Source organism: Lytechinus variegatus, chromosome 10 (genome assembly GCF_018143015.1).
Source record: "Lytechinus variegatus isolate NC3 chromosome 10, Lvar_3.0, whole genome shotgun sequence".
Classification (NCBI taxonomy): Eukaryota; Metazoa; Echinodermata; class Echinoidea; order Temnopleuroida; family Toxopneustidae; genus Lytechinus; species Lytechinus variegatus.
Window position 1 is genome coordinate 11,483,438 of NC_054749.1, and position 15,687 is coordinate 11,499,124.

General features: G+C 36.3%; 1 protein-coding gene across 12 annotated transcripts in view; it reads right to left on the reverse strand.

The window, feature by feature from the left end:
- Window positions 1–15,687, reverse strand: part of LOC121422981 (voltage-dependent T-type calcium channel subunit alpha-1I-like) — a 143,971-nt gene that overhangs the window by 101,610 nt on the left and 26,674 nt on the right. For 11 of the 12 annotated variants that reach the window (XM_041618239.1, XM_041618238.1, XM_041618243.1 and 8 more), the window contains 2 exons: window positions 15,274–15,571; window positions 1,938–2,030 (listed from right to left, as the gene is read on the reverse strand). In XM_041618239.1, coding sequence (XP_041474173.1) covers window positions 1,938–2,030; window positions 15,274–15,571 — 391 coding nt within the window. Of the gene's footprint in view, window positions 1–1,937; window positions 2,031–3,205; window positions 3,299–15,273; window positions 15,572–15,687 lie in introns of all 12 variants that reach the window. The other variant, XM_041618236.1, reaches the window with a different exon arrangement.

Sequence of the window (15,687 nt, forward strand, 5' to 3'; positions counted from 1 at the left end):
TCCTAAATTCAATGAAAATGTTACACTAGTAGACAATATTAGGGACCTCTAAGGTGCTTAAAGACGTTCATGAACAGTATTTTAATTATCTTCAATATTTAAATATTTTTGTTATTTTTAATCGTTAAAATAAAAACCAATAAAGGAAATTCCACCAATCTTCTTGCGCTTAAATGCTTAAGAAAAATATCAGCAGCATAAGGATGACAAAAAATGATATTGTTTGTTACTGTGATGATTAATAAATGGCAAGCAGGTTGTTTTTTTTATGGAGATTAACATTCAATGAATTTTATTAGATGATGAAATGAGTAGATGAATGAAACATGAATTTATACAAATATGATTAAATGCAATATAACTTTACAAATAAAATCTTCAACTACAGTGACATTGACATGAAAATGAGACATATAATATTGAATGTAATGCCAAAAACATTAATGAGGATGCAATAAATATTTTTAAAGGAAGATTATAGCATTGAACTACAAGTGCATTAAACATGAAAAATTGAAGGGTGAAAGAGATTTTAATAAAAAGCTACAAAATAAAAATAAAAATAAACTCATTTTGTTATTTTTTAATCATGATTTATGAGAAAATTTAGTTTTGAAACTTCCAACAAACATTTAGGGACATTAGAGAGCATTAACAAAAACTGCCATTTTCAAACTTCTCATCTATACAATTTAGAGAAAAAGAAACAGAAAAGAGATAACTGCAAACACAATCATTGTAATTATGGAGTATCAAATTAATGTTTATTTTCTATTTGACCTAAATTCTACTTTTTATTACACTTTAGGTTCACATTCAAATTGGGCAAATAAGAATTTTAATTTTGGAGCACTTGTGAGAGCAAAAATGGTCTGAAATTGCATTGTGCAAAAATGATTTTCTTTGAAAAAAATAACTGACCATGTTTGGTAGCAGAAAGAGCCAGAGTACGGACATCTTTTTTTTTTACTTCAGTCATTCCATTTCTTGGAGAGATTAATTTCTTCCAGCTACTTAAAAGAATTAGTATTTTATCATGTTACCCACTTAAGCCGTGCATCCCTTAATCAGGCACCATGCAAAAGCACGGAAAAGGGATCAGATTTTTGAAGTGCTTTTTTATCCTGCGGTGCTTTTCCATGTTCATCTCGGGACGCATATTTCAGTGAAACTCAAAATCTGTGCACATTAATGGCAACACGTTAAGTCCACTTTGAAGGCATACTATACGATACCATCATGGGATCTACATTCCCCTAAATTATTCAATAGCAAAATGGTACATTATCAATATATTTCCTGCAAAGTGCGTTCACATCTAATTAAGATTTCCAATTAGGCACAAGGGGAGAACAGGAAACATACAAATAGAGGGAGATAAATAATTTAACAACAAAATTTAAGGATTACATTAAGTTTTTAAGATTTCTCTACCAAAAATTAAAAAAAAAAGAAATAAAATAATGCACAGCAAGGATCTGAAGAGGATCTCGAATAGAATATTCACTTATCGGAAAATTGCTGATACAAGGGATCAATAACACAAAAGGAGAAAAAACTACCAACAGAGACACACAAAACATGGTATCACACAAATAGAGACACACAAAACAAAGATGACAATTAAAGCAAGGAAATCACAATGGAAGCAAGATGACATTATAAGGATTGAATATTGAGATTTTGTGCTGTTTGATAATCACAAGAGAGAAATATCAAATGGAATGTGAAAAAGAGAGTGAGAAATGACATGTATTATATAACCAGGTGACTACCACGTGAATACCATGTGATCAAGCCAGGGATATAAGCTGAGACTACTGAGTGCTTGAGAGAGGTACTGTCCATCTAGCAACACATGTCACACAACTACACCATCTACACCGTGGATAGAGCAGTCTGTGGCAGGGTATGCAAAGCACAATCATCATACTTACAACAATAAGAATCACAAAATAGGCCCAATTCCAAAAACTATGGACATCTTGTATTTGGTACATGATATCGGTCCATCCTTCGAGAGTGATGACCTGGGGGTGGGGTATGAGGGGAGGGAAGGGGGTGGGATGAATGGTGAGACAAAGGTGACAATAATGATCAAGAGATGAATGATGAAGGATGAAACCTCATTTGCATTAAGGTAGGAATGGCTCCTGCCCGTTTTTGCCCGATTCGCAGCACTGTTAACCCTGAGTAAAAAAAAAACCTTGTGGTTTTTACAAGATGTGAAGGGTGATGTTGAAAGAGCTCTCCAGGAAACACACCACCATTCTCTTTAAGAGTTTATTAACTTGTCTCCATTCAGCAAACCATGGTGTATACAAGAGAGATTCTGTCTTTGAAACGAGATCGGCAAAAGTTGCAACAATGAAGGATCTGCTCACAATATTCTGAAAATGAAAATGGAAATGGTAAGCTTGAAAGAAACGTAATGGTTAAAATGTTAGGGACTAAACAGAGGTGTATGAGACCCAAAACAAGAATAAATTAAACTGACTTGTTTGAGGTTAAACATAGATTTTAAAGGTTTATGCAAATGTATATATAAAATGAATATAAATCACAAGTGATGCATGCAACTTTTCAGTGAAGACATGTACTAGAGGCAATCGTGCAAACATATAAGCAAAAGACAGTGCAGCAGTAGTGACATTGAATAAAGAGGGTTTCAAAAAGTACATTCAACTTGGTAAAAGGTAGCCGGCTAGGCAGAGACTGCAGCAGTTGTCTTTGCTATTACGAGTCTGATAGGGCAAGAGTACAAACAGTCACTGCTGAGCGACCGCTGCCTGTATTCTCGTCTTGCTAAGTTCTTGTTTTGTTTTTTACCAACAAATATCCAGTGATAGATTTTCAAACCAAAAATCTGCACTGAATCAAAGGTAAGGAAAAACCTGACTAAAGCATGTAGAGAGTGTAGGAAGGGAGAACTCAACTGTTCGTAGTCTTGACGTATCAGACGCATCGCATTTACCATAACAACAAGACATATACAGCAGCAGTCTCCTTCTAGATTATAGGCCAGGTTAAAGGTGATTGAGACTTGAGGGTTACATAGGCAGCATGCAATTTAATATGGCAAAGATGATTAAAGGGGCATGGTTAAATGCATGGCAGTGAAATGCAGGATGGTTTATTGAGGTGGTGTTAGCACTGTAACCCGATGCCTCTTTTTGGTGGCAGCGGTGGGATCGTGTATACTTACAATGATCAAAAACACATAATAGATCCAGACCCAGGGAGAGTAGACATCCTGCAAGTGATACTGGATATCAACCCAGCCTTCTAAAGTGATCACCTACAGAGTGCAAAGTAGGGGGACAGGAGCAGGAGCAGGTCACAAATAGAGAGAGAGAGAGAAACAGAAATCCCAAGGTCAAAGGTCAAAAGATCATGACAATCAAGAGTGAGGAATAAGAAGGAACAGAGATTTCATTCATCATAAAGAGAAATATTGAAACAAGTCAGGAACTAGCTGCTATAGGGTTAACAGGAAGAGAAAGGGTCTGATCACTGTGCCGAGGTGCAAAGGAGTCTGGGAAGGGTTTAGAAAATTGGTGCTTCTGTATAGTAAGTGGGGAGATAAAGGGACTATTCAAATTGATTATAGATTGTGTGCCTCACCAAACTATGTTTCCTTTATACTAAAGTGATGCAAGGCAACACTGAGTATATACATGTACATGTGAAGCATTCATTGTAGTATTTAGTCTAAACACACCAATGAGATGACAAGAAGCTAACAAACATACATGTATAACTATCCAATGAATGTTAAATAGAGAGAGCCATATATGTATACATAGTGTCCTGCATACAATAACCAAAAAATAATAATGATCAAAATCAATTTATACATATTTTGAAATATACATGAATCAATTAGTTTAAATGAACATATACAGCCAATAAGCGCTAAAAATGCCAGTAACTTATAGGCCATGCTTTGAACAGTGACGGTTAAAACAGGTCATCAGGGACTTGGCTGTTGGCTTAGCGATACAGCTGACATACTACGGAGGCAAGATTATGAAGATGTGATGAATACTTGGATATAAACAGGAGATTAAGACGGACTGGCCTACCATCACGACGGATGAGAGAAGATTAAACTCCCTAAACTAACCTACATGTACACAGGGGCAGATCCAGGATTTTCCAAAAGGGAGGGGCAAATTTTTCGGAGGAAAATTTTGACAAGCCCCCGCAAAAAAAGTTTTCAACTACACATTAAAGATATTCGTACCTGAAAAAATTTGATGAGCAAAAAAAAAGGTCTTCAATTTCAAAAGAGGGGGCACACCTCTGTTTTAATGGCATTTTTACTTTACAATTTTTTTTTCGCTTCTCAAAAGGGGAGGGGGCACATCTCCCCCCCCCCCCCGGATCCGCGCCTGCATGTACATGATCTAGTGAGACGTTACTCTTCTCGATGACTACTTCATAAGACAATGAATCCAGTGTCTTCTATTCAAATGAGTATTAATATCCAAGCAAAGCGGTCTTTAAATATTTCTGAATTACAAAATTAGAATGAAGGATTAAGTTAAGGACTGATGCCAAATGAATTAAAATGGAGGGAATTATTTTCAGAATTCCTGGATCCAACGATCTAAATCAAGATAATATATATTCAATGTATATAAATATATGATTTACAAATTGATATTATATTTATATACAAATATATCACACATTTATTTTCATGTATTACACACCCACTAAAATTATCATAAATTAATAGTTTGTTCTCAGTATCCCTTGAATCCTTCTTCATGTAAACAACCACACATACAGACACACACACACACACAAACACTCACACTTACATTAACAACAGACTTGAGGAGAAAGAATAGGCCTACAAAATACACGTCTGTCCTCAACAAATTATACATGTAGCTGTCATCCTGTAACAACAACTTTATGTCCAGCTGGGTCCTATTTCATAAAGATTTAGAACTATTGTAACTTTACCATTATTGAAACTACAGTGAAGACCTCAAACATGATTGGCTGCTTAGCCTTGTTACCATGGTAACAATACAATATGGTAAAGTTATAATTGGTTGAACTCTGAATGAAACAGTCCCCTGATCTGTTTTACAAAACAAATGGTTAGTTTATCACGTACAGCAAATGAAAAACTGTAAATGAAAAAATGGCAATGAAAAGAAAAAAAAATGTAGGAATGTTTCATCATAAGCCAAAGACAAATTTTCCAAAACAGGCGAAGAAGACGTGACACATCATTTTAGAGAGTAACATAAACTCATCCACGTTGTGTTGACAGGCTGTCATAAACATCCATCCACCTTCCTCTAAGGCACATCCGTAAAACAGGATAGGTTGTCATCCATGTGTCCAGTAGTGTAAAACAAATAACCCTGCCGAGACCATGCAGGTTCACAAAATTGAATATTTGGACTGAAAATATATATAGGTTTCGATTGAGATTTAGCATTGTGCCTTTCTGAATTCATGGAATATTTGCTGGTGACATTAGGATTTCTCAGATATAAATCAAAATTCAATCATTTACTTTCAACCCACACAGATGAACATCCACGATTATATTTATAACTGATGTATCAATTATAACCTGAGGAAAGAAATGTTGGAGTGCTTGTTGCAAGAAGAAGAGTTATACCTTGGTCACATTTGCTCCACAGCGCCTTTACGGCGAGTCGAAAACAGCCGTTTTATTAATTTTAATTCAAACCACCTCTATGTAGTTGGTACAAAAGAATGTTAAAATGGCTGTTTTCCACTCACCATAAGGCCACCGTAGAGCAAATGTGACCAAGGTATTAGGGAGCATTTCATCAACATTTTGTCCAACAAGTTGTCAGATATGACAACTTTCCTTGATTTTGACTGGCGAAAAAGCACCATCTCTGGTAATTGTCGGACAAAACAGGACTTTCAGATAAAAACATCCTTTCATGCAAAGCACCCCAGTAATCAAGTTTACATTTGCAATCAATTGCACGATTTATGATTAATCTTTAGACCCGCTTTAGACTTGCGATTGAATGCAAGGTTCATGCAACAACCCCCACTAGACATAAACTACATCTTAGAGACAATGCATGTCCCAGACAAAAAGGATAACTATGCATGGGTGTGGGGGTAGGTTAAGGAATCCGAGCTAATAAAAAGATGTTCCATTCTTGATGAAGGTTTTCAGCCAGACGTGCATCTGTTCACCCCCCGGGGATAATGTGTCCCGTTTCTGTCTAACCGAGCCAGCGTCTGAGGGGGTTTGGCGGTGGATGGATGGTGGGTTGCGGATGATGTACTGGAGGATCGGTCGCCATGGAAACCTTTCTATTCCTGGTTACATTCTCATGCTTGGCTGGCTGGTGTGGGATCTTGTTTCAATCGTGTTTATGCATGTTACTCTCTCCCTCTCTCCCTCTTTCTCTCTCTGTTGGAAGGTATCATGAATTAACCTGGACCATCAGCAAGAATTACATAAATTCACTTACAGCTCATTTGTGCATGCAACATTTTAAGGACGTTTTCTGGTTGATACATATTAAAGATAAATTCCAGTTTTGGTAACAATCTCAAACTGACTTTTTACAGAATCTAATATAATGACCACCCAAGTGTCTGTTTGTATGAATATAAAATATGTGCCAAAGGATTCTGGGAGAAATTGTGTGACTGCTGAGAAATAAGCAAAATAAGCGCGGATTCGGTCACTTCCGTCGGGTCTTTATTCCAGCAATAATAATACACTGTCCCACGTGTGCCTATCTGTGTTGGTGATCTTCAGTGTGAACGTTTTTCAGCGTATATTTCAAGATTTCACAAAGTTCAGTTTATGTGTAACTGTACCAGATCTAGATCCTCGATGATATTCTGACAATTAAGCCTGGTTTTACAGACTTTCTCATGAAATCAGTGTTAACTGCAACTACTGGCATTTCTCTTTAAATCTAGGATTCTAAAAAAAATCATTTCCATCAAGGTTGCAATCACGGTTTATACCATATCCCAAACTAAAAATGTTATATTTGTTAATCTCTCTAATCTTCTTCTCCATTCTAAAGCTTCTTTTGTTTGGTAAAAGTCACAATGACCAGAATCTACACATTATTAAAAACGGATTGGTCAAATCACCAATGCAATCATGAATATACGTATGTGTGACTGACAAAAATGGGAGAAAAAAACTAATTTGTTGGCAGGTTTTTACCAGAATACTTGATATTAATCATATTTTTATTGATTGAACACATATTCACCAACAGATTGATTTCTTCGACAAATCCTTTGAAAATTTCCATTCCGTTAGCGTGATGTGCCAATCCTGGTATTTTGCTGACTGAACGAAACAGATAGAAGATACCCTATCATGTTAGCATATACGTGCATATCACCACAGTTTCATCAAATTCATTACATCTATCGAACCCTTCCACCTCTGATTTATTCGTTCCCACAGTTTGGTTTTGTCATTAGGTCTCTCCAACGCCTAACTACTCTAATCTAACAACCCTACCCACCACCACAGTGTGGTTGCATTCATTATACAGTATTCCATCCCTCACCCTCGATTGGTACAGACCTCCTTCAGACAATGGAACTAACTAGATTGGGTCTCAAGCGTGTCAACAAGATTCGTTTAACTATTCATACCTTTACCACCAAGGCTTTCAAAGAGCAAACTCTTCTAAATCTGTTAATAATAACTGACTTCAATCCTCACCATTATTTTACCATTTTCATCCCATTTCCTTCTTCACAAGCTGAAAACTAATCAATTTACCTACTTCTAAACCAGCGTATTCACCCTTTATAAATTACTAATTCTCTACAGCATTGTGTGGAGCGTTGTGGCCCAGTGGATTAGTCTTCTGACTTTGAAACAGAGGGTCGTGGGTTTGAATCCCAGCCATGGCGTAATTTCCTTCAGCAAGAAATTTATCCACATTGTGCTGCACTCAACCCAGGTGAGGTGAATGGGTACAAGGTAGGATTAATTCCTTGAATGCATGGGCGCTGAAAGGCAGCTCGAGAAAAAGCCGGGGTAATAATAATAATAACATCGCACCTCGGAATAGAATATTTCTAGACAGATGCCGCTATATAAATGCCTATTAATATTATTCCTAAATGCAATAAAATTATACAATAAACTTCATTCCAGAATAGTTTTTTCCCAACAGATTCCTCCTTCAATATTGCCACATGGCTTCATCACTTTATCATTAAGTTCAATACTATTTCACCTTTCATCCTATTATCTCCTGAGGATGATCCTTACAGCCAACTGAAGCTGCTTGGAGAATTCAATTTCCTGTTAAAGCTTACTTGCAGGACCCCTGCATAATATCTATCTAATAGCTAACGGGGGGGGGGCTGCAATATAACAGTTCCTCATCTTCTTAGACATACTGAACATGTAGGCTATCTGTGAAATATATGTTCTTTCAAATGCTTGCAATTTTAGACCAAAACACATTTTCCATGTATAACTTAACCCTTTGCCTGCAGGTATCAGGTAGTGCCTGCACAGATCCTTGGGGAAATACAGAATTCAGTAGTCACAGGGCTAACTTCAATTAATTTCCTTCTAAAGAAAGTACATGTAGACAAGCTTCCTTGTTAGAATAACATTGTCTGTTAATTCAGGAAGGAAGGACAGGAAATATCAAGGAATGATCATGCTATCGAGACATTTTCATCCTTGCAACTCTGCCGATGTTATCCTCCTCGCACCACTATTCATCATTCTCCTTGGAAACGACCACGTTCCGGTGATGCACTGATTGCGTCAATGCCTGCACATGAATGTTACGCACCTCATTATGCGAGCAAACTTGGAATGGGTAGATGGGGAGAGCGGTCGTCCGTTGTCGTCCGCGGTTATCAAATTACGATGCAATGCCTGCATAACACCCTCTGCTTATCCCCGGTCTAGACTCAGGCTCACATGAACAAACCTTAAGCACTCCCGAGGGGGGGGGAGTATTGGATGGGTCCTGGATGAACTTGCACCACTTAGTGGTTTACTCATCCCTTCTAGCTACATCTGAAGGTTAGAAGCTTGTTATCCTTTCATCTACACTTACCAACAGAAAACAACAGATTGTCTGCTTATTGTAAATGGGCTCCCACAAAGATGCTAACATGATACCAGAAAACATGTCAGGCCCCATCGTCGGGTTGTATTTGGAATGGTTTTGGTATCAAAATGCATTTCCCTGTTATGCTTATATATCATTTTAAAAAAGTCATATCTGGGGCCCCGTTTCATTAAGGACTTGCAACTGTTGTAACTTTGCCATTGTAGCAACTACCATGGTAACCTTGATTATGATTGGCTGCTGAGCCCCGTTACCATGGTAGTTGCCATTATGGCAAAGTTACAACAGTTGCAAGTCCTTCATGAAACGTGCCCCAGATAGGGTAGTTGCCCTCATGAAACCCTCTGGTTTTGTACAGCCATTTTTAGTTCTATCATCATTTTATCATGTTATGCTTTTATGATATATCCATGCTGTTTTATTCATGAGTCCACTGTTTTTGATGATGAGACCACTCTTCAAACATTGGACTCATGAATAAAATAGCATTCCTAACCATGATAACAAGCGTCAGTTTGACGCACTGTGACCAAAGCGCGCGTCAGCACTGGAATTTTTTATACACGTTCCTGATACGCGCTAAATTAAGCGTAATTTATACAGAAAATCTGCATTAAACCATGGACTCAACCATTAGTTTTCAAAACCACCTTTGTGAATTCAGGCCAGTATGTCTCCCACTTTTCTGCTTTAACTACATGGGCTCTACCACAATCTATTTCCCCTTTTCAGAGTCACTCCTTCATGGAGTAGCAGAATAACATACATTGTATGTTATCATTCAATTACAGTACGGATCACGTCTAGTCTAGCCTTATGTTTACGATAGCAACATGAACAGCACCACAGAGAGAGTGAGAAGTGATTTCAACTTGAGCAAACCTTGCTTTACATCACCTCAGATAGATCTTCAAATTGCATGTTTTCTTTTTCATAATTAGCTGAAACTAAAAGCCAACGTGTATGGTATATGAATACATGTGATTAAGTTTTTAACAAACTGGCACAGCATATCGAATCCTACGGGACACTAACTGCGCTTTCCGCGCGTGTCTTCCACTCTATGGAAATACCATTGGAAATTTCATGTTTTGTTAACAATTTTGTCATTCCTGAAAAAAGTTCCCACTTTTATCCCTAGTTCCAATGATATAATGCTGATGATATCATATCATTTCCATTAAATAATTGAAATTTTTGCAAAGATGTTAATTACATTCGCGTTTTGGGGTCAAAAACATCCCTTTCATATCAAAAATAGGATGAAACTCAACGTAAAATCCTACTTTATGTCACCACAAACGATTTCCCACTCTTCCAATTTCGCTTGATGGTATCGTACAGCTTAGTTCCCATAAGTCATTGTGCAGTTTTTTCTAAGCTTTACGATGATGTAAGAATGATGTTCATTGGTCAAACTTTGCGTTCGCGTTTTAGCTTTAAATAAACATGTGTCAGACCAAAAGCCAATGGCAAAAGTTGTCATATTCGGGCCGGGCGCGTACTGTACCTAATATGCAGTGCCTAGCCGGCTGGGCTGCGCTTGTGCGATTGTGCGTGCGCCGATGAGCATTGGCGCGAGCAATGGGTCCAAAAGGCGTAAAAGGACTTGATATGAAGAATGGGGATCATACATTTCAAAATATCTGTTCACACAACTGGTGTGGAGATATGAAGGCTTGAGGGGTCCATCCCCCTCCCCCATTCAAAATAAACAAGAAAAATTACCCCCCCCCCCCCCCCCGAGAAAAAAAAGGGAAAGATAAAGGTAAAATATGAAATATTTTCTGTGCAATATAATTTGTAATAAAAATAGATTTTCATTTAAAATTGTCTTTTTTGTTTGGAAAATTTGGAATTTGGAAACCTCCCCTATACAAAATGTTCTGCTTCTCTCAGAATTGGTGGCATATAATCATAGCACAAATAACCCTCAGTTGATGATATGGCTCCTACGATTCTCACAAATTTCTATTTAAATCTGAAAATTTGCTGGTAAAATAAGTTAAAATATCCAACCATTTGGGGAATACTATTTCTTAACATGGAAATTATCAAAGCGATCCCACTTGCTCAATGTGAATACGACAGTGCTACCTACATGTATAAGCACCTATCAACTGAGAGAACATGCATGAATGTCTCCAGTCTAATCACGTCATGAAATGTTGTCTCATTATGTATTCTCTTCGAGCACATGACCATCAAATGTTCAAGTCACCAAGGGACCTGCACTACTCAAACACTGCTTGGTAGCTAAGAGGCCAAGTCCTCAAATCCAGGGGGCCCGTAACACAAAGCTTAGCAATGATCGTAGAACATTTTTCTACGATTGATTCCATGGACTACAATGTACTATCAATCGTGAAAATCAAGCGTACAATTAATCGTGAAAGGTCAAGTCCACCTCAGAAAAATGTTGATTTGAATCAATACAGAAAAATCAGACAAGGACAATGCTGAAGATTTCATCAAAATCGGATGTAAAATAAGAAAGTTATGACATTTCAAAGTTTCGCTTATTTTCAACAAAATAGTTATATGAACGAGCCAGTTACATCTAAATGAGAGTCGATGATGTCACTCACTATTTCTTTTTTTATTGTTTGAATTATACAATATTTTAATTTTTTACAAATTTCATGATTAGGACCTCCTTGCCTGAAGCACAAAATGTTAAAATAATGGAATTCCACATGTTCAGGGAGGAATGAAACTTCATTTTCACATGACAATGACGAGAAAATAAAAATATTTCATATTTCATATAAAATACAAAAGAAATAGTGAGTGAGTGATGTCATCAACTCTCTCATTTGGATGTAACTGTCTCATTCATATAACTATTTTGTTGAAAATAAGCGAAACTTTAAAATGCCATAAACTTTCTTATTTTACATCCGATTTTGATGAAATTTTCAGTGTTATGCTTGTTGAATTTTTCTCTTTTTATTCAAATCAAGTTTTTGTTGGGGTGGACTTGTCCTTTAAGCTTTGTGTTACGGGACCCTGGTCTCAGATTGCTAGCAAGTGATTCCCTTGCTCCCCGATGTCAAGTTCTACTATAGATATCAATTTGATTTCTATTTCTCTTCTTTATGATTGTTCCTTTGTCACTCAGTATACTTTCTAACAAAAATATTTGTAAAATTGTTACTGCACACGACACATAGGTTTGTGTGTGTGGGGTGGAGGTAAACAGTCCAGTGAAATACAAATTGAACATTATTTTTCTTTACTTTAAATGCTTAAAGATATTTTTTTAATCATTGAATAATAAAATGTATAATTAAAATCATTCACTTGGTGCAAATGCCTAATTGTTTTATATTCACTCTCATAGGGGCACCTTCATGGCAGCATTCCCCCGCTCCATTTGAAATGTGTGCAAGAATAACCCAACGTGAAATCCACATTATTCTATTAGGAATATTCCAATTATTGAAATACATTACGGAAATTCCTAATGAGAATATCAAAGTTAAAACAAAACATTTTGTAGAGGATATATTTAATTCAATAAACTTTAAAAGGGAAACGTTGGAGAAAGAGACTATATATATATATGACCAATTTATAATACAATTTTTAAAAGGCATTTGTATGTCTAACATAACATGAAGTGACATTCGTTTCGACACAAAGAAAGAGATACATCATTATCGAGGACTCTAATACATGCCGCTAAATGACATGACTTTTAACAGGAGATCTATGGCCAGTACGTGAAAAACTCTGCGCAGCTCTTGATTTATTGGCTCGGTGAATGACGAGTATTAAAAACTGTTAAACATTACAACTGACATCTTTCTTCTCCCGACATATAAGACCCCATCTTATTTACAGATGAGTATCATATATCTCTCACTCTCTCATGTGCCTATGACAGTGATGAAAGTTTTCATTTGCTTCAGAATATGATGGATATGTTTCTGTCATCTCTAACTAGACTTGGATTCAGAGATATGCTCATGTGGTGTTCATACAGCCATGTAAATCATATTGGCCCGTATTCTAAAACCAGGTTTAACTTGAATAGACTGTAGTCTAACTCTGTACTAAATGGAAAGCCAAATATGTATTTAAAAAAGTACACATATGTTTCTATGGTTACCATGCCTTTTCATAGTTCTGTACTGGTGAAAACAACTATCTTATTTATCCTTTCCAGATGGTTCAGAACAATTTGAGTGTCAAACTGGCTAAGGTTAACCTCTACTTTAAAGGCATGGTCACACTGCCTGAGCGTTGTTGGAGCGGCTTCGATTTTTTTTTTTTCCTTCGATTTTTTCCCCAATTTTGTGAGCGAAATTCGGCCCTCTTTCCCTACCACTCCACGACCACTCCAACAACGCTCAGGCGGTGTGACCATGCTTTAAGAGATTTATGTCACAATTGGCTATCCATAGTTAAACAACATCTTTAGAACAATACAGGGTTTGAATTTAACCCGATATCAGAATACGGGCCTATGTATTTAAAGATAAATGCCTGTTGTGGTAATGATTTAAAAATGAGTTCATACAGAATCCAATACAATGACCATTCCATGGTTGAGCATCAGGGGTCAATGACCTAGATACAATCAATCCCACAAGACAACATAGCAATCACACAACAACATCAACACACAGAAGGGAGAAATTCAATTAAACTCAATGAGAAAATCAATAGAGAAAGAATATCTGATTAACATGCAAACAATGAATCTCTAATTAATTGAACATAAACACAATACACACGAGATGAAAATAAATCATGGTAGCCAAGTTAATGGTGTGCTGGAGAACTGAACGAAGGTCTGAAAATGAGAGAAGGAACAAAACTGGTATTAGAAACATAGAATATTTTAAAGAAATTAAAAAGGCAAAATAATTTTCTTGAAATGCTTGATGAGAAGAAAATGAACGTAATAAATCAACACCTCATTCGTTGTGTATCTATCTGGGTAAAGGATCATTGACCTTCAATAATAAAAAAAGTATTGACAGAATTAAACAGAAAATGACATAGACCCAGTTATATAATTTCAATCTCATTTTACAAACTGAGCCTTATTTCATTTGATTTCATTTGAAATTGACGGATTAGAAGTTCTCTTAAGCAGAATGTGATGCACTGAGATTAAAGAATAAAGCAAAATTTGGAAGCTGAAGGGGGCCAAACATTTAAAAAGAAATACTGGAATCATCTTAAATAAAAATAGAACAACACTTAAAAATTACAAGATTCTGAAACAAAAATATTGGCATTTTATACTCTGTAATATCTGAAGGAGTGTAATGAACTTCGGTACCCAGAAATATTTGGACCTCTCAAAAACATGAATAAATGGATATCTTTCTTCTTAAAAATACATTCATGACAGAGTTTAATTGGTTCGAGAGATACTGAAGGATACATAGTGCAATAAGCTAATAGACCCCGGGTGGGTGTTTCATAAAACTGTAAGCTACAAGCAACTTTACGAGAAACTGTTAATACTTTCTCAGGAACTTAATCAACATGAATGGAATCAGGGCCCCGTCTTACAAAGAGTTATGATTGATCCAATCAATCGTAACTCTATGGAAATCCATCAGTGTCATAATTTTTTCTACAAGAAATTTGCAAAATGTCCTTTGTAATCAAAGGAGAACACACCAAATTGTCGCAAAATCAATGAATATATGGATATAGATTCATATCTAATTTTTTTTTCAAACATGCATTTTAGATGTTGACATTGCTGGCCGTCCATAGTTGCGATTGATCGGATCAATCGCAACTCTTTGTAAAACAGGGCCCTGGTGTCCATCATTTACTACAAGAAAGGATCACCACTCATAATTTACAAACAGCATTATGAAACACCCATCAGGTAATAGACCCCATTTTGGGAGTTCTACCCCCGTCTTGGAATAAAAATATTGTTGTCCCCGTTATTCAAAGGCTAAATGATTGAATACAGCTTTAGTCAAATGATTGGAATTTTAAACAATCACATAACACATTCTATATACATTTTGAATTGAATATTATGACAATGGGTTTACTTATACTAGATGGTTTTGATTTAGATTTGTAGGGAATACACATAATGCATCATTATAATAAAAATATCAAAAAAATATAATATACATAACATTTGAATTATCAAAAAATGAATAATTGTACAAAGATTCGGCCTTACCTGGAATATAGCAATCCATGCGTAGAGTATATTGTCGAACGATATTGAATTCAAAAATGGGTTTTCATCACTAATGGCACACTTAGTATAGTACTGATTCCAATTGACGCATTCTGATGAATTCACTATATAACTGTTGTCTGCATCCGGTAAAGCACTCCCGTTACATATCAATCCATCAAAACTATACAGAGGTTTGATTTCTGTGCAATGTCTCATACCCTTGTCCGAGGGCAGACTGCATACATAGTCCGTCCAAGGCTCGTCTTCAACGTAAAAATCAGTAAGATTGGGGTACCTGTCGAAAATAAAATAAGGAAATCATTTATTCAGAAGAAATGGATCATAACCTTCACGAGACCATGTGCTATTACCATTTTCATTTTGAAGGATGGTGATATATATATATATATA